Source organism: Mycteria americana, chromosome 8 (assembly GCF_035582795.1).
Source record: "Mycteria americana isolate JAX WOST 10 ecotype Jacksonville Zoo and Gardens chromosome 8, USCA_MyAme_1.0, whole genome shotgun sequence".
NCBI classification, from domain to species: Eukaryota; Metazoa; Chordata; class Aves; order Ciconiiformes; family Ciconiidae; genus Mycteria; species Mycteria americana.
The window spans coordinates 2,040,506-2,060,929 of NC_134372.1; the positions used below are offsets into that span (position 1 = coordinate 2,040,506).

Genomic DNA, 20,424 nt, shown 5'->3' on the forward strand with positions numbered 1-20,424 from the left:
GCCGGAAGCAGAGGTATATAGGTTCTCAGGGTCAGGACTTGCATCCGGACTCCACTCAATCATTGCACTCATTTCAAGTCCTTATAGGAAGCTCCTGTATCGAGGGCTGCGTGGCAAAAAGCCAGTCTCCAAATCAATTTTAAGTGTAGCTGGTGAGGCAAGCAGTTCACTACAGACATGGTTTTAATGAGGGCTAAAGCAGAGTCAGATGTCTGAACACACCAGCGGCAGCCCCAGTCAGAGGCGTATGTGAAAATAATTGCCACCAGACGGTTCAGGAGCGCTGCTACGTAAGCAGCCTGCAGCCGAGGGTCCCAACGCGCTCCCCAAAGCGGGGGGAGGAGGCTCTACAGAGCAGAAAAGGAGGATTGTTCTCATTTTTAAGACGGACCATGAAAATGGAAGAGGTACTAAAAGCCTCCTCAGCTGATTAAACCCCAGCTTTGTACTTGTCTGGTGAAGACATGCAGGGAAAAACTTGGCGTTTGGTGTCTTCGTCAAAGTCTCGCTACGCTTTGCCAAACGCTGAGCTGCTTCGGAGAGAGGCACGACCGACGCGTGGGCTGCAGTCACTACCAGCACTACAAACAAACAACTTTCCAAAGCGGCACAGGCAGCACAGGGCCAGGCTGGGAACCGACACGGGAGGCGACCGCGGGAGCTGCCCCCAGCCCGGGGACAAACCAGCTTTCTCCTCAAAGCCACCGGCCTCCAGCACACCCCACATGGGCATCCAGCTAGGGATCTGTCTAGTGGCTGGCAGGGCAATGCACCCACACGCCGTGGCCAAAGAGCAGCAGCAGTCAGCAGAACCGCTCAGCCCGTTCCGGGCAGCGGCCACGTGGGCAGCGCGTCCTGCCGGGCTGCGCCGCGGGGCCACAGCCCACCCTCCCGGCCGAGCATCACCTCGTCAGCTCAGCACCCGACGGAGTGAGACATTCCCCTCCGACTCATACACACGTCTCAGATTAAGCCCAGGAAAATAATCTATTTATATGCCAGTAGCGGCCACAGCAGGCAGCTCCACGGTGCCTGCAGCCCCTTGCTGCCTGCAGGCCAGCCTGGTCCTGCCCACACCTCTGCAAAGGCGAGCCCTCGATGAGGCTGTGCACAGCTAACCACGGGCAAGAGCCCGGGCTCAGCGGGCAGAAACACTCTGGCAGTGAAGAGCCCGGGTGGAGCACCATCACCCAGGCAGCCCTCACCCAAGGAAGCCCTAAAGAGGCAGTTAGGAGCCCCAACCTGGGATCCCTTGCAAGCCTGGCAGCTGAAGACCGGAATCAGACAATACAAATAATCCTGGGAAAGTCATGGACACGCTTGCCTCGAGCTCTTAACCATCTCTAAAAGAGCCACCATTACTTTGCAGGATGACTCCAGCGTAAGTCACAGCCCCAGGAGGATTTCTGGCTGACAGCACGTAAGATGGGAAGGTCACGGTTTGACAAGCGCTTCTTTCAGAAGTGGTAATTACTTCACCGATTGCTTCACCAATCCTTCCTCCCACCCCCATCCCTAATGTTTTCCCCTGCTTTTGCATCACCCCTCAACAAAGTTTAGAAAAATGGTTATTTTAACACGTTTCTTGAGCCAAATCACCACGTACTGTCCTGGCAGAGCCAGAGGTCGTGTGCAGGGAACACAGAGCAGTGACAGTTCATGGCCAGGCTAGGACAGAGTTGAGGCAAGTCCTGTTGTCTGTGCCCCAGAAAACCTCATTTTGCCCCTCTGCAAAATGGAGAAAAGATGGAGCTGTTCTACGCAGGCTTCGTACCCAGCTGGGGCATTAGCCACACTGCCCTTCACGAGCGTGAGGCGTGGCATTTAACTCTGCGAGGATCGTCTGGGTCACAGAAAGCCAAGAGGAATACATACGGGATGAGGTGGATGTGCAGCTGACGACATGGAGGGCCAACAGAGAAGGAAGAAGCCACATCAGAGAGAGCAGAGAGGAGGAAGGGACTGTTTTGTGCAAGGGCTGAAAATGGGTGCAAGGAACATTATCTGCAAATTATACCTATTACTATGAGAAAAATGTTTGTACTCAAGACGAAAATGTCCTGTCTGAGGCAGCATGAAAATGAACTATTTACTAACCATCAACCCGGGCTGGGCTCCCGCATGACCGATGACTTTGGGGGAAGGAGGGAAGGGATCAGAGTTTTGAGTATTGCAATTATGGCAATTCGAACCTACTGGAAAACGGCTCAAGTAGGGTTTTGAACCACAGGACATAATAGCCAGGACCAGGTGCAACCACTCCTCTAGGAAGAAACGCAAGTGCTTTCTTGACTCAAGTCTTTGATTGCCTGAACTACAATAAAACCAGCTTTTTTTTTCAGGGCTCTTGTTGACAATCCTGATTAGGCGGGACCTCCCTACTCTTCTTATTTTTGCTCCAGTTCCCCTTTGGAAAAGGCACGTTCAAACTCCACACTCTGGTTCAGAAAGGAGAGCTGGTTGGTCCAAGATGCCACCTGCACTCGTTGGCTCTGATAAGCGAAAGGAGCCGGTCCCGAGACACGCCAGCACCCCCTGCACCGCTGCTGCGGCCCGGGCACACCAGGGTGCGGGGCGGGCAGGAGGGGATGCACCCCGAAGTGCCAAGGGAACAGCTCAGCACCGCTGCCCATGGCCCCAAGTCCCACCACCAGGTTTCTGCACCAGTTCCCTGCTGGGCACAGGAGCCGGCTCCTCCCCGGGGCCGCCCCGTGGTCCCCACGCCGAGCCCCATCACCCCGCACCCCTGGCCCAGGGGAGCACAGCACAGCCCGGCATCCCCACCGCCGGCAGCTCAGCCTCTCCTGCTGACCCACCAAAGTCCGCACACCGCACAGCACAGCCACCTTCTCAGGGGCTTGGCTTGAAAAGAAATACTTACTGCCTTCGCTTTGGTTGTCCTTGTTCGAGTTGTAGACCTGGAAAACACAAGAAGAAAGTCTTATGAAGACCCTGGCTCCACCTGGGAAGGGACTGCTGCCACCTCTGGTGTCACCCCGACTGGTGACAGCTGTCAGGAGGACCTGCCTCGACCTCCCCCATCAGCACAGTCCCCAAAGACCACCACAGCCTTCTACATTCAAAACGTCAGGTTGCCACAGCTCTGGAGTTGTATTAAAATAACAACTAGGACAGCTCCTAAAACAAGAGAACGCAAATGGGATGGAGTAGGTAAAAACAGACACTAAAGGGGCTTTTAAACAAAACGAAGGTGGGCATTCCTCTCCTCTGTGCTCTTCTCAAAGATGACATAAAGGATATAAAATTAGAGCAAAGCAGACAATTCCCTTTACATCTTACGGGCATTACAGTAACATCTGGTAGGTGCAACCCAGGCAAGGAGTAGGAAGCCACCCTCACTCACAAGTACTTCCAGCCTGAATGAACGAGTCAGGCAAAGAGTACGAGAGGAAACGAAATGTCATTAATTTAGAGAGGACCTGAAACGCAGGAGGGTGAGGCAATGCACCCAGCACTGCCCGCAACAGAGCCACCCTCTGAGCCAACGCTGTGGCTTCATCCCAGGAATCTCCTGTCTTCAAAGACCGGTGCTCTTCCTCCTGTCCCAATCGCCACTACAGCTTGGCTACTTTAGATTAAAGTAATGTTTCAGTGGATACAATAAAAAGGGAAAAAACAATGGCAGAAGGTTTTAATCGCAGTTTGAGGACGATTTAAAAGCCTAGCATAATGAAAACTGCAGCTGTAAGAAGATCAGCCTTCAGACAGGTTGTATTTCTCTAGCTCAACAGAGTAAAATGTTTTAAAACAATCCTTCATCAACCCAAAGCCCCAACAGAAACACACACACACCGCGCTCCATCAGCATCACAAGCTGGAGCGGAGCATGGCAGCATCCATTCAAACAGGAAAAAAGGGCTGTGTAGGCTGTTAGACAAAGCCGGCGGCGTGCACACCCTTCCTCTGCTGGGAACAAAGCTGGGAGCCCCCTTCCACCGGGAGCGAAGCTCGGGGAACTGATTTAATCACATGCTACTTCCAGAAATAGCAAGCAGGGAAGGAAAGTTTCCAAAGGCGATGTTGATAGCAACACACAATGCAGCAACGGCTGACACATCCGAGGGGAGCGGGCAGGAGGAGAGGCTCCGATCTGCAATCAGGCAGGCGAGCGTTTCTCAACCTCTCCCACCGCAGGCTCCCAGTTCATGATATTAACACCGAGGACAGAGATTCAGAAGCTGCCCTTGGGAGCGAGGGTCTGTGTGCTCCCAGTGGTGTCCCCGCTGTCGGGTTTTCTCCCGAGAGCTCCAGGAGAAGCACGAGGCCGGAAAGCTGACAGCATAATGTCCTCAAAGGATCGGTGCCAGCGGCAGCCAGGCACGCACACTGCTGACCACAGCAGACCTCGCCACCGCGCTCACCCTGGGTGCCCCTACACCAGGCCAATATCCCCATTGCCCATACCAAAATACCCCCACAAAAAGGCTGTGTGTCACATCGCACATCACCCTTAGGCCACTTAAACAGATGCCTTCCTTGGAGGTCAGCAACATGCAGGCTGTTCCCGTGCTCTCCTGCCGATCGGCCACGGTGCCAGCCTTGCGGAGGAGCCACCGAAGCTGCAGCTCCACGGACACCTCTGCGGTGGCAAAGCGGACGCGAGCAGCTCTCGCCCTGCACGCCGGCTGCAAGGGCCAGTCGGGGCGGTGAGCTGACCAAGGGAACTTAGTCAGCATTAAAGAATGAAATGAATCTGTTCATTGGTCTCCTGCAGGTTTATCTTTAACGGAGGGAGACCCGTCCATCGATGCCATCCACCGCAAGGCCACAGCCAGCTGTGCTGGAACCAGCTGGAGGGCAGCAGGACGGCTTGCATCAGCTCCGCCACCCCCGTCACGTTCAGGGAAGCACAAAACTAACAGTATAGCTCAAAACTAGGGGTTTGGGCAGAGACTGACCCCTGAACACTAATTCCCACTCTTCCTGGCACATTTCCCAAGGAGCACCTTCCCTCTCCCCCTCCCAGGGCACCTAGCTATGCAACGCAAGACAAAGTAGAGATTTTTGTTTGCAGGAGAAAATCTATCATCCCACATCTGGAAACTGGGGGATGATTCAGCAGCAAAACCAGCTGTAGTTGGCAAGTGAGTTTTCCTCCAGGAACAGTGTTTATACCAAGCAAATAAAATAAGTGAAAAGAGGGAAGGAAACCAACAGCGGGCTCCTCCACCAGTGGTGCTGCCTAGCAGCCCTGGGCGCAAAGTCAACTTTCCCTAAAGAAGTTTTTCTCTCCAACTTCAGTACCAGTGTTGAGGACTCGTTGAAGGGACCAGCTTGAGGGAACTCTTGTTCAAAGGCTTGCAGACGCACGGCCCTTCCTTGGGACCCCACGCAGACTTCAAGCCCTGCGCTCCACCCTGGCTCACCCCAGACATATAGGTTAACACTATATACAATAAAGGGTGACTCGGCTCTTCCAGCCTTGCTTTCCAGTTACAGCCGGGTTACTACCCAGGAGGTCCCCCCAGTCAGCACCTTGCTTCGCCCGGGGCTGCGGTCCCAGCCCAGCCGCTGCCCTTGCTGAGCGCACACCAGCTCCCGTGCTTGGGACACCAAAATGTTTTCCAATTCTTCTGGGTCAAGCCAGCTTTCAGCCACTTGCTCTGGCACCTAACATGCTTCCTGGCACAGATTCGCTATCTGCTGTCCTTCTCCCAGTGGTTTCCTCTGCTGCCCAGGCCTAAAGGACCAGTCATGCAGCTCAAGTTATGGTGCACAGCACATCAGATACAGGGAAAAATGTGTCTGCCTGCATATTTGCTCTTCCAGTTTGGTTACATGAAACAATAGAGAGGTTGTTAATCATCAGAGACTGTTCTTTAAAAAAAGGGAAAAGAACAGACAAGGAAACACAATATGCTTATGCCATTAATTGCAAAGTATGCACACAGTGAAAAGGAAATTTCACGCAGAGGTCAACTATGCAACCATAAAACAAGGAGATACTGTCATCCTACATCCATCTTACTGAGGACAAACCTTTTATCCATTGTCAGTGTGTTAATCCATTAACACCGCGCTATAACATCAAGGTTTGAACCAAGCCTCAATTCTGTAATATCATTTCCTTTTCCAAGAAAAACATTATTTTTAAAAAAGATATCCTTTTCCTATACTGCCTCAAGCCTTTTGAAGAGAGAGATTTTTTAGGATAAGAGAAAGTTTCCAAGTTTGAAGAAAGGTCTGCTGTGTAAGAGGTCCAAGAGCGAAGCTCCTCCAGCGCCCCAAGGGCCATCATCTGCCCCGCTGTCAAAAACATGCCCTTAGTGCAGCCAGACTGGGCTGGCCCAGCCCGCAGAAACCCCTCGGGGTCTTGGCACGGCAAAGGTCATTCCTGCCCAGGCTTTATGGATATTAATATGCCACTCTTTCCAAAGTAGCCTTGAAAATATGCAGGGCCTAAAGCACGAGGCTGCATTTTAAGATTAAGGTTCATATGCAAGTCAGTTGATGGCCAACCTTCTTCCCTGCTAAAGGATGCTGAATTTTAAAGAGGTTTTTACTATTCATTATACCCCAGTCTCCATTGATTACTGACAAAAATGAAGTTACAGATTGTTCAGACAGGAGCGTGTTTCCCCTGCACCATCCTCCTTGTAACTCCACCGCACTGTTACACTGTCAATTCATCTTTACAGCACCGCAGAAAATTATAAATCCAATCACTCCTGCCAAGGGCTGGAGGCAGCGGAGGCCCTAGGCTCCCTGGTGCTCCCCATGCACAGCGTGCTCTCCGAGCCACCCGATACTGGTGAACAAGCTCAGCAACCCAGTCCAGAACAGAAGAGCTCAGAGCACAGAAAAACTCAGCACGGCTGGGGAGCCCTCCAGTAACCCCCATAGCTAGTGGGTTGCTGGATCTCTGTTCAGACGACAAAGATCTTCAAAGCTCTCTGTACAGAGCTGCTCTTCCAGCAGAAGCTGTGAAGCCACCCCTGACCTCCCAGGTCCGCCCGGCAGCCCGAGCCCACCGCTGCCGGCAGAAGCGCCGGTCTGCAGATGCAGCCAGTGTGGCGACCACGGCTGTTTCTGCTTCGCCACCTTTGAATCCAGCACAGGCAGCCGTCCCACCGCTGCCCGCCAGCCACGCAAAGCCTTTGGCTGCAAGAGTCTCCCCCAGGTTCAGGGCTGCCCGCCCGCACTGGCTACACAGCTCTGCTGGGGCAGAGGACCAAAGGGACAGTGAGTGTGCGGGAGGGGGAACACCTCACTTGGGTGTGTAAAGGACTAAAATATTTCCCCATAGGACTTGTACGGCAAAGGACAGAACAGTCGTGAAATAGTTGCGAGATCTCCACGGGAATGCCCTCTGCTCTACCCCAGGCTTGCTGCTTGCAGCACATGGACGGGCATCATCAGGAGCACAGCCTGCACGGCGGCTCAGGACGTGGGGGACTGGCGTGCCGGGGTGGATGCACGGCACCGATACTCACAGCTGCAGCCACGTCTGTCCTGGGAGAGATGGGCGCCAGGCTGGGAGCACACGGCCTTCAAAAACCTCTTCTAAACCCTCTTGCAAACAACTGCCAAGTGCTAGAGTTGAAGAGACAGGCAGATATATTTTCTTCCCGCTCCCAAAATCTCTCTCTCGCATGTCCATGCACAATTCCTGCGCTAAGGTTTGCTGCAGGCTGCTTCGCCACGGCTGCATGGGTGAGCGCCGGGTGCCGGCTCGGCACGAGATGCAGCACCGAGACACGCGGCTTTGATGCTCGTGCCAGCATAAGTGCGAAGGGATAGCACGGCTACACCTCGCAGGGTAACAGCATTTAACAGACAGCCCGCGAGAGGTTTGCTGAGAACAGGCAGTTCTGCAGACGCGCGTATCGCCCAGGATGGAGTCAGATGGTAAAATACCGTAAAATACATACATTTGTATATGCACACATACCATTTTCCTGTTGTTAACACACTCTGGAGTAAACAGACCTAAACCCAGAAAGCTTCTCATGAAGTAAAAAGCTTCTTTCACTTCTCAGTATTAGTCACTGACAAAGGGTAGGAAATTTGAGAGAAGAAAGCATTTGCTGAGAGGTGAAAGGCTCATGCCCCACGTCCCGCCTGTGGGAACAGGCTCAGTTATAAGACTCACAAAATTTGGGCTAGTGACTAACTTGAAGACAAATGCCTACCCTGCAGCACTGCAATCTTTTTAACATCACGCTCTCACTAATTATTCCCATTTGATTGTATCTTCAGAGCCAAAATATCTTTACTAGGAAGTTTCAGAAGTGATGTTAATAGAAAAAAAATATATATTAACCTAACACAAACTTTGCAGACCTTGATGCCTTCAATTTAGTTATCTAAATTCATACTGTAGATGGCCAAATAACCTGAACAAAACCAGATCGTACCTTTTTTTTAGTGGAAGTACTGCGGCTTAATTTCTGCAGAATCACTGCTATTTGGAGGCTTAAATAAGGCCTTTACGACCTATTATTGACAAATTCTGAGATTCACCTGTAAGGAATCCAGAAGCATAAATTTTATAAGAGCACAACAGAAATTGCAATTTATGATTATTTTGAAATTTTCCTGCAAAGTTACAATCCCCCCCCCAGAACACTTGCACTGTGCTCAATTATTTGCTCAATATTTAAGACAATTTCTCAAAGAACAAGTTAATTCTTCCTGGTGAAATATTTCACCAAATATGCACTATGTTTTGCAGAGGAAGGAGTTTTATACAGACCATTAAGAAGCCTGCGATGTTCAAGAGTGTGCTAGCTGGAGCAGACAGCCCAGGAAACAACGCCAAGCCGCCCTGCTCCCTCGCTGCCGGTGGGATGAGCCGGAGGGGAACTGGCTTTACATCCTACCCGCAGCCACAGCTGATTGCTTGCTCCTCGATTCACGTCTCCAACGTCACGTGGACCAAACCATGGGCAGAAGAAGTAATGCAGACCACTGTACCCGCTCCAGTCCCCCCTCAAACTTCAAATCTGCCATTACTACATATAAATACCTACATTGGAGCTGCAGGTAATAAAAACATAAGCTGTGGATTTCCAGAATCAAAAATCCTCCAATAGCCACCATCCGTAGCCTAAAATACGTCTACAGCCACCATTCATGGCCTGATGCCATCTCCTGCTTGCACACAGGTAAACCAAGAAGAATCCAATCCATCAGTTTTCCAACCCGATCCTAAATGAACTGCACACATAAGCATGCAAAGAGCAAACAGGTACGTGGGTAGTTTGGGATGAAGCTGGATTGTGGGAAAAGAAAAGGAAAACAAAGTAGCTGGGGTCTGGAAGAGGAACTAAGAAAAGATGATGTTGAATAATTTTATGTTGATTTCCTCATTTCGGGGTTCACAGTGGCCGGCCATGATGTGTATTAACCTGCACAATAAATAAACTGTGCTTTCATACGGCATTTGCATGTGTGCACACATCCTTTATATGAATACACTACATTTCATATACAAAGCAGTTTTTAATTTAAAATTCAAAATGGCCCAACCTAAGCTGTATCCCTTGGAGGCTGCACCATGTTCAGCACAGTTCCCAAAATCTGTTAGGTTCCAATATCGGCACAAAATTCTGCCCAAATCTAGAGGAAAGAATTGCCTAGCTTCTGAGAGGTGGGAGGTGGCAGTGATTTATAGAAAGCCTTAACCAACAACAGGGCCAGCAGTCCTGGTTTGCAGTCACAGGCAGAGGGATCTCCATTTGAGAAGGAACCCACTGTTTCAATCACCTAGTCCATGCCCTGGCATGGAAGATTCCACCTTACGCTCCTTTTACTCGTGCTGGGACCTACCCTCCAACCCAGACTTTCCATTTAGACTAAAACTACTGTCAAAATGGGCCAGTCCTGCCAGATTTCCTTGGTCTCCCTGGAGGAGCGCAGTGTTTGTAAAGCCCTGAGCAATAGGAGGAAATGCTGCAGTGTTATGCAATTTCCTTGTGATTCATATTCAGAAATCCTCAAAACAGCCATGAACAAGTTTTTCAACTTTTAGCTCAGAAGATGCACAAGCCAAAAGAGTATAAATAGAAATCATTATATTCCCTCAGAATTGGTAGTTCAACTGGCTTGCCAGCCACCCAAGAACAGGTTGTGAAGACATGGGCAGGAGGAGCATAGACATTTTCCATGGGTGTTTTGCAACCTTTTCATAAAAGAAAAGGGAAAATGGGGTGAAAAACAGCATGCAGACTGGAGTCCAGCCACGCAGATTGACGCAGATGGTGCTAGGCGGTGTGGTGTCTGCAGCACCCTGAAGCTGCAAAGCAGCCGCTGCACGAGGGCTCGCTCAGCCCAGCAGCAGGAACCGCATGCTGGGACTCTTACACATCCCTCTTCCTACCCGTTCAATTGCCCTACATGAGAGGGACAACAGAAGATCGACTTGGAACAAGTCTTTTCTCTTAATGTCTTTCTCACTTGGACGCCAACAATGCACCCGATCACCTCCCCGCAGTCCAGATCCTGATGTCCTCGTCCCCTTCAGAGCACAACAGAAACTGAAACTCATCAAGATCAGTCCTGGAGAATTTGTTTCCAATCCTACGCAAGGAGTTGGAAGCCTGAGAAGTGGCAACCATTAAGGAAAAGGTTTCTGAAAATTATCCTGCAATGCCTAGACAGAAATCCCTTCAGGATGATGTTGCACAGTGCTCAGGTGCTCTTAGGAGAAGGCCAGAGAAGACTAACTCTTGCATTCACTTACAGCTTTGGAGCACACAAAAATCCCCTCCGATGAACTGTAGCAAAGGCATTGTAAATGACAACAAACAGGTTTTGCATGGAGATCTTGGGTAACTCAAAGTGATTCCAAGAGAGCAAACTTCAGTGCATTACTGAGCACATTCAGTTTAAAAAATAGGAAGGCATTATTTTGTTTCTACTGTTTTTACCACCAAATACTCCATTATTTCCACGCAATTCCAGAGAAAAAGAAAGTGAAAAAATAGCATTTTCAAGCCTGATTTTAGCATATATGGGTGGCACATCTTCCCTGACTGCAAAGACGTCAGGCATAAGGCGCTACCTCCTCGCTTCCTCAAACTGCTGTCGGATGCAAGCACTTTCAGGGACTTCTAAGAAAGGCCAGCCTGTGGATTATCCATTTCTTCTGGCCAGGCATCTTAGCACTCACTTTTCTTTTCATGTGGCTGTTACTGCATTTCTGTCTTTTCCGTGTTATTGCCAAGACTGGCTGGCCTTCATGAAGACAGGCAGCCTACCGTCCTCCTTACCTCCCCTCGCTCGGTCACACAGACCATGAGCACCTTTCCCTTGGGAGTGACGTCGGAGAAGCTGGGTCCTCTGCTTTGCTTTCCCACGCCACAGGAGGAAAGAGGGGAGAAGGCAGTGCCCTGTAGACCGACGGCAGCTTGCCCCAGGGAGCCCCAGGTGTTGCTCTGAAAAAGTAGCACTCCCCAGGCGAGAGTTTCTCATGCCAGGAACACTTTGTGCATCGTTTTGCTGCTCTTGCTGTCACAGTGGTGCTCCTGACATGCCTTTTCACTTGCCCTCGTACAAGCAGGCAGGTACACCGGCAGGTACCAGAGCCGCAAAGCACGCCGAATGCCCCGCGTCCTCCTGCCTGCGTGTCCACGGGAGGTCGTAGTGCCCCTGCTCAGCCCCGTGGGCAGCAGCATTACACTGTGGTTTCACAGCTGGCTTCGGTTTATCTAACACCATCCTGCAGCTGAAGGGAACCATCTCGCCCTCCGCACGCTCACAGCCACGCTCTCCCACTGCTGCTAGTAAAGACAGCATTAGCACCTACGCAGCTGCACAGGGAGTCTGATCCAGCTGAAAATTAACCCAACAAGCCAGTTATTAGTATTACTATTACTTGACAGTCTGCAGCCAGACCAGGTTCACAGCGTGGGCACACAAACATTTGGTCCAGCACCAGAGAAACAGAGAATGAACAGTCAAGGATGGAGAGGCGGGTAGGCTCCCCACTTCCCATAGCTGCCCAGACATGGATCGAACTGTGTATGGAAGCACACCCTGAGCCAGCTCCGGCCTCGGAGACAGAGAGCACCTCTCCAACTCTGCTGTCGTACCCAAAACCTGCCTACCGATGCCCAGAGCTCTACATGATTAGGTGCACCACCACGACACCCGTGAAAGGCAGGGACTATTCATCTGGCTGCAGGTTCCCACCGTGCTACACAGCCCCATCTCTGCAGAGAGCCACCTCCCACGGCGTGCACAGGAATGCCCAGAGCTGGGCCAGAGCCTCGGGGCACCTGGGGCTCCCTTCACGAGATGGGGTGGGCATGCCTGGGGAGGGGAGGACACCGTACACCCTGCCCCCTGCAGCAGCAGGGAAGGGGGAGAAAGGAAGGAAGGAAAGAAGGAAGAAAGAGAAAGAGAAAAGAGCAAGATCGGCACAGGTCCATACCACACCAGGCAGGATCCTCTGCACCTGACGCCCAAGCAAGCTTGGCACACCATTGCAGAGCTGCTATGTTGGGACACAGTCCAGTAGCAGGATGCCAGCAAAGCACAGAGCAGGAAGGCTCCTGTACAAAAAAGCATATTTCCTTGTTAAAAGCAGGACACCTGGCAACCTTGATGAAATCAGCCCTTGTTTCTGGCTCTGCCTTATCAACCCTGTTCTATTTTTGTCTGAGCGCCAGGTTTTCATACTACAAGCAGGATTTTCAGAGCTAGACTACACCGTGTTGTGGCTAGAAATAACCTTCCTTGCTCTCTGAGCCAGAACGATACAGATAGGAGAAAGATCTTTCCCAGCCCACATCCCTGCAAACCTCCCTGCAGGGGGAGGGGAGGAAAAAATATGCCTTGCTTCCCAAGTGAAAGACTTGGCAGGGCAGGAGCAACCTGCCGTGAAATGCTGGTTTATGTCATTCAAACGAGGGCTGTTCATTTGGAAGAGGGTGGCCCAGGGTCCCTGGCAGCTCCTTCCTTCCTTCCTTCCTTCCCTCCCAACCTACTGTTCAGCGCTGAACTAATGCATTGCAGTCAGAGCCACCCCCCCCACCTCGCTTCCCTCCTTCTCTCTCCCCCTCCTTCCGTCCAACATAAATTTCAGCTCAGAACTTACACCGATGCCCGAGCCTGATTAAAAGGAAAAAAAAAAAAAAAAAAAAAAAATCTATCAAAAGTGAAGCATCTGGGGGCTTGAATCCTCTACATAGGTCTTGCTCTTCTGTCTCTCCAAGCTGAACTAAATGATGGTTCTAATTAAAAACAAGCCCACGTTTTATTACAAGTGCAGGCATTCCCAAGAGCCTCCAAAGCCGAAGCCGACCGGGCTACCCGCCAGCCATCTGGACTGCTTAGCTCAGCGCAGTTATATAACCCACCATGTTTGTCACCTAAGGAAAAAATTACCTGGGTCAAACTAAGGAAAAAATTACCTGGGTCAAACTATCAACCTACCATGTCTAAACGTTAAAAGGAAATCAAGCAGCAGGCAGTTTAGGGGAAAAAATAAGGGGGTAGGCGGAAGCGACGGGGAACAAAGCATGTTACATATACAGCAGTCTCTAAAATAATGTAACTAAAGGTCAACTGGTTTAGAAAAATACGTTTTTGGAACGACTAAAGCACTTAAAGTTTCACAGAGCAGCATTTTTAAGCAAGTCCAGCAGAGCAGATAGGTTCAGATCACTCAAGTGACTGATTAAAAGTGAAAACTTGTGCTAGTTTAACAGCTTCCCATAAGTTTTCTAGGATGCTTGAGCAACAACTTGCACATCCTCCTCCGCCAGCTATCTGCGCTGGAGTCCAGCCAGCTTCTCGCTCTCCCTCTCTCCTGCAAGCACACACGCCCTTCCTCCTTTCAACGTCTACTGACGAACAAGGAGTCTGAACACATCAAAACCAACCTAATTTTAAATGACAGTGTCATCTTTATTTTTAAAATAACTGTAACACTGACATGCCTCGCCCTCCTCCTCTGTGAAAAGAGGTTTTACGCTGCCCAGTTGTTCTGAACAATGGCTGGTGGTTTAATGCCAAGACTGTAACACCTTTGAGGCAAGACCAGTTTTAATCCTTGGTTTGCACAGCCGCTCTCGGGGACACTGGGTCGGCCATCAGGCCAGGTATGCCAGAAGCGCGGACCATCGCGGGGACCCCAGGCCCTGGGAAAGTCAGCAGAAAGGGGACCACGATCCCACCCTCGCCAACCCTGCCCTCCGCACCCAGGGAGAGCTCTGCCAGCCCCGGGCGGCCGCAGAGGTGGTTTCCTGGAGCAATCCTGGGATGCAGCGCAGGGCTCGCAGTGCCCCTTCGCCTCCTTGGTGCTGGGAGCCAGCCCGATGAAGACTTAAATGGTCTCAGTGCCCCTCTCCAAAACTGCAGCAGGACATTTACCCCTTTCCAGACATGACCTGAAATTCCACAATGCTAATAACCTCCCTGGGAAACTACTCACCCCCAGCACGTACACAGCACCACGAGCACGCACAGCACTCGCAAGGAGCATTTCTACCACGTGGCATCCAACAAACGCTGGTTGAGAGACGGCGTGGGGCACGTCCGCCCTGCACGCTGCTGCAGCCTGAGCCCGGCGCAGAAGCTGCCTTTCTCAGCGGCGCTGTGCCCGCAGCCTGCCTGCTCCTGCCAGAGCCCAGCCCAGCTCCCCAGCTCCGCACGGGCACGGCGCTGCAGGGGGTCTGCCAGGAACGGCAAACCGAGGGCGGCACGGGAGAGAGACCAGAAGTACAGAAATAAGATGATTAAAATGTCTGGAGTTTCGAAGGGCAGATTTCTTCTGATGCTGCAGCTAGGAGAAGGAAAAAGCCTGGATCAGGGACCATGGTGGGACTGTAGCAGGACAGTAAATCAGTGCTTAAAATGAAATGCAAGGACCAATAAAGGAGGAAACAAAGAATGAGGCTAGTTTTGCAACTGATTGTACAATGAACCACTTTGATTTTTAATTTGGAGTAGAAAAAATACTCTAGTAGTCTATTTAAATTGGCAGAGAAGTTTGTCCTACTAACATAGAGCTATTCCCTGAATTTCTACATGTTTCTTGAATTGTCTGCTCAAATAATTCTAAGTAGAGGTGATGTAAAAGCAGAGAGGAAAGGAAAGCGAACATACTCTCTTTGGTCTTTCATTCCAATCAAGTGCTTTGTGCCTCCCCACAGAGGCTGCCAGCACAGCTGGACAGATGCAGCCGGAGGGTGGACAGCCAGCTTCACACCAAAGCAGTGTAACGAAATCCCTTGATGCAACCACTCTGCAACCTTTCCTTAAGCTGTTTCGCCTGTCTGGGCCCAGACTTACAGACAAGTTACCACATGTCAGCTGATCTATCCTGTTCACACACACACTGCACTCGTCGCCAGCACGCTGTAATTCAAGTTCGATTAACCATCTTTCTCCAGGGACTCTGCAAACTCAAATCACCTCTCACCACCACGCTCACCTCCTGGCCTGAACCAAAGTAAAAGAAAAACACGTGTTGCAGCAGAGTCAGCGGGTGTCCCACATAAAAGATGTGTTGTACGATGTCCTGTGGATCTGTGACCGGACCTACACTCAAATCCCCAGCCCTCGCTCCTCTGTGAGTTTGCCTCGGTGGGCATCAGCAGCAAGACAATACGAGAGGAGACGGACAGAGATTTCTTCCCCAGCAGAACCAACGTCTTCCCCCAAAGGGAGAGCAAAACCCAACCCGTGTCATGGGACCCACCATCCTAGTCTCCAACTAAAGCCCAACTTCCGTAACGACTTCGTGCAGCCCAGACCACGACGAAGAGTGCCCTGGCAAAGCTGGCTACAGCAAAGAATGCATTAAAGAAATGACGAGGCATTCGTGCACAAGAGATGAAAGCCAGAGACAGGAGCCACTGCTCTGCTCCTGGATGTCCCCAACGATAGAGCTAGAGAAAGAAAAGAGGTCACAAACTTTCCGAAAGTGGGTGGGATAGCACTTCTGGTGTGTAAAAGCAGTCCAGAGAGCTTTTTTCTCTTTTTAAGATGATCTAGAATGCTCCTGTCAGTATTTTTCTCTTTATGACCCAAAGAGCTTCTTAAACAAAGGACAAAAAACTGTCAGTCTGAAGCAGCAGTGATTCTGGCTGGGGAAGCTATCAACCACTGGAGCAGCATTTGCTGGAACCATAAATAAAAGCCTGAAGTCAAGGCTTCGGACCTCACTGGCTTAAGTGCTTTGAAACAAAATAAAAGCTTATAAACTCAATGTAAAGTTAACTACTACTATAGGCTTAAAATACGTTACAAAACAGGAGAGGGAGAAGAAGGGAACAGTGGTAAGAGCATGTGATACAAAAACCAACATGGAACATGACAAATTATCATTCGGTCGGAAAGCTCAGGCTGATTGTCTGAGGATCCTCTTCTACCACCTTGTCCCCGAAAAGGACAAAGAACTTTTTTGGGAAAAATCTTGAACTGTGGGATGCAAAATAGCCAAGCAGGAGCTCCACTGGGCCAAGTTTTGCTGCCAAGCCGGGAGTGGGGCTCACCATCACTGCAGCCGCATGTGATGCGGCTCCACCGAGACAGAGGTGCTGCTCTCGGAGCAGCTCAGATGCTCCCAGGCGGTGCGAGAGCACGGGCGAGACTGCAACTTCAGTTCAGGGAAAGTTCACTAGGTTGTCTGGGTCAGGGAGCAGATTAGAGGCGAAGAGAAAAAGCAAACAATAGAAACTTAGAGATTGAGAGGGGGCAGAGTGGGGAAAAAATGTTCTGTTCAGCAAAGACAGAGAGACAGGGAGATGGAGAAGCAACAACCGGAGTGAGTCAGGTCACAGAAAACAGAACAGAAAGAAAGAATCTGCCATAAGCAAACAAACCCAGACATCACGAAGGCCATGAAAAAACTGCAAGATAAAACATACGCAAATAACCATCTCTCTCTGAAAGGCTCACAGAAACACACGTCTGTGGGATCGAGGGCGTACAAAGATCAGCATGGGAAAGGCCACGAGGAAACAAGCTGAAGAGACAGACACGGACCAAACCCCTGAGAGCATCAGAAGAGCAAACGCGATGATCACTCCGACATCTCGCCCACGGGCTCTCCCATGCAAAGAGAAAACAGCCAAAGACCACCATCTGTAGCCAAAGATCTTCTGGGTGAAGATTCTTCTACCGTCACTAATAATTCACTTTTCTCAGTGACTACTGATTCACAGCCAGCGCCCGCAGAGAAGAGCACTGCTGACATTATCAGTAACCGACACGGTTGGTCCCCGAGCCCCGCCTGACGCTGGTGCGGCAGCAGCTGTAAACACTGCACCCTAAGCACAAATTGCTGGTCCCAGTCTCCGTCAAAGAGGGTTTTTCAAGCTGTGCTGGAAACACGTAGTTACAGAGGTAACGAGTGCAGTACCAAAACCAACAGAGAAGAAGAAAGTGACCTCCGAGGAGTCGGAGATGAAATGAATTAAAATGATAAAGCAGATCCACAGAGTCCCGGCACGACAGGAGAAGGTTGGGAAGGCGTGTGGTTGGTGCCCAGCCGTCCCCCATGGCAGCGCGGGTGTTGGGACTGAAGTCCTTCAAGTTAATTTATTTTTTGAATGAGACAAAATGACAGGAATGCCGAGGTTGAAAGCACTGGATTGAGTTCAAAAGACATCATTTCCACTGGGAAATTAATCTCTCACCATTTTGTATAATTAGACAAGGAAAATGAAAAACAATTTCAGAAAGAATTCCCAGAAGCAATATCTGAGGAGGAGGCAGGAGGCGAGGGTGCTGCATGTTGGACAGGAATGCAAGGCTGGGTTTTGTTGTTACGCTGGGGTTTGCTACAAAAACACAACACTCCATCTCCAGAGCAGCAATGCCGAACGAGCTCCAGCACCACCAAACAGCTGTCAGACGGGGAGCGCGGCCGAGGGGCCGGGACCAGGACCACGGCGGTGGGAGCTTCACAGGCGTTTCCCAGCACGCTGCACCGGCGGGCGTCATCCCACCGCCGTCGGCCTCGGCGGCGCACGGCCGGAGCTGCTGAAGGGCCACCACACCCGGTGCCACGCGGCCCATGCAGAGGAACTGCTGGAGACCCTGGGAGGGAAACACCGCGGGGAAGGCTCCTGCCCTGCGGTCGCCGGGCCGGCGGTGGGGTGGAGAGCTGCTGACCAGCAGCCATGCTGCCAGCTATTTTGCTTCTGTTCCTTTCGCCAAACCAAATCAACCACCACCGTGGGCCGGCTCTGAGGAGGGCACAGACCCCAGCAGGGCACCCCGGCCTCTGCCCCAGGAAGGGTCCCCAGGCCCAAACCGGAGTGACACAAGATGGTGGCAGCAGTCACCATGGAAACGCCCAGCCTCAGGCCTGGAGGCCATGGAGGGGGGGAAGGACCCCCATGGCTGGGGAGGGAGGGAGAAGCCAAGAGACCTTACAAGTTTTGAAGGTCTGTGCTCACCTCCCCTCAGTTTACCGTGATGCAACACTGCCTGCCCCCAAAATCACCAGTTGCTCATTTTGAGGCAGCAGGAGAAGGAAAGACAGCGGCACGGAGGAGGGAAGCGGCTCTAATTTTGGGCTGTGCCGGGTTTTGGGGACAAGACTGGGAAGTGAGCGCTTCCCCCACGCCGTGCGGCACAACCGGCCCTGGCTGAGCGCAGGCAGCCCGGCTCCGGGGACACGTCGCCCCTCCAAACCCACAGCCCCCCGGGGCGGGTGGGCGAGGGCAGCCCCAGACAGCCCGCAGAGCCCCTGGGGACACCGGGGGGCTGCCCTCGCCCCGCCGGGGCACAAGTGCGATGAGCGGGCTGGTCTCAGCTTGCCATCTAGTGGAGAGCGGCCGTATGGCCTCTCCCCACGCCGCCCTGCTCCATTTTGTGCCGCCCGCACGCCCACGGCGCTGGGGGATGAGGACGACGAGCCCGACCTCCGCTCCCAGCACGGCACGGAGGTGACACCAAACACCCAAGACGCAACATGGCCCGGTCACCCAGTGCCAGGGCGGCCGCCACAGCCCCGGCGAGGGTCAGGGTGGCCCTCACAGCCACACAGCCCAGGAGGAGCTGGGCTCTGCTGAGCTGAGCCATGGCCGGGGGCCTGGAGGCGGCTGCAGAAAGGGAATTGAGTCCTTCACGCCCACCATGATCCGTCTGATCGGCCCGAGCTCCTGCTGGCTGCAAGCAAGAGCCCTCAGCACCCTGCAAAATTGGGCAGTATCAGACCCCCTGCCACCAAGGAAAGGCTCCGGGCACTTGGGCAGGTTCACAGGCACTCAGACACGCTGACCTCACCTGGCACCTAATTTCATTAAGCTAATAAACAACAGACCCACCCTAAACTCCAAGCCATGACCCATAGCTACAGTGGGACCCAGGTCTTGACTGAAGGCTAAGAAAGGGTTTGGTTTGGGCTCAGATGGAGGAAGAGAAATTAAGGACAAGACGGATAAAGCGCGCTGCTGAAGGGGCGGCCAGGAGCAGGCGCAGGGCTCCTGGCCCAAGCAAAGGAGTGGCACATCTAGGCAGAAGACCGCTTTCAGCAAAAGGGCTGCTGGTGCCTGCAGACCTTCGGCACCTCAGGAAGGCCTAAGAGAGTTTAAATGTCTCCATAATATCTCAAAAATCATTTAAGAGACTTTGTGGATCTTGCCCTCTGGGCGTCCATTAATTCAGCTGTAACTACCTCAGAACTTCGCGAGTTCCCAGCACTGACACAGCGTGGCATTTCCAGCCAGGCCCAGCCCCTGGCTGGGAACGCGAACACAGCGTCTCAGCACCCGGCACAAAACCCAGACACCGCAGCTACCGCTCGACTGTCCCCCTCGGCCCTCAGCTTCTCGCGGCTCAATGGCCGTGCAGGCCACTGTCCTCACGTGGAGGAGCAGACACGAACCGGACACAACTAACCCTGGGCGGGTGGGAAACCCTGGGAAGGTTTCTAGACGTCAGAGCGGCGAGGTCCTGAAATAGCCTTCCAAAATGGGTGCAGAAACCTTATTTGCTTTCAGCAGGATGGAGCTTCATCACCCAAGGACTAAGTCAGGCGAGTGCCAAGAGGAGCAGGGCCCTTCCAGTACAACAGGTCTGACCCCGGGAGGTCCCAGGACAAAACCCGCCAGCCTCTGCAGCGCTGCCTTTCCATTCAGTGACCAACCTCGGGCCTCCCGAAGCACGCAAGGGACTTTGGACTTCGTTCTTGCCTTTGCAAACTTGCAGATTATGTTAAAGAACTGAAGAGAGGGTAAGGGGAGCAGAGAAGGAAAGGAGAAAGCACTGCTGATGTGTCTCCATTTGAGAGTCCTCCCTCCCTCCCCTGCAAGGGCATGAGACCGACTGCTCGTCCCCAGCCCTCGGTGCACTCGGCTGTACGGCACTAACCAACTCCGATATGAAATGCTGGCTGTATTTTCATAGACCTGTACTGCTTTAAAGAGCAAAAAAGAAAAACAAAACAAATCGAGCAAAGGGCAGCGTGATGCGAGTGCCAGCACAGCGCTGCTCAGAACC

At 52.0% G+C, this 20,424-nt stretch overlaps 1 protein-coding gene across 3 annotated transcripts in view; it reads right to left on the minus strand.

Moving 5' to 3' along the window:
• ARHGAP26 (Rho GTPase activating protein 26) overlaps positions 1-20,424 on the minus strand; it is a 156,483-nt gene that overhangs the window by 87,868 nt on the left and 48,191 nt on the right. For all 3 annotated transcript variants that reach the window (XM_075509516.1, XM_075509515.1, XM_075509517.1), the window contains exon 12: positions 2,882-2,918. In XM_075509516.1, the coding sequence (XP_075365631.1) occupies positions 2,882-2,918 (37 nt within the window). The remainder of the gene's footprint in view (positions 1-2,881; positions 2,919-20,424) is intronic.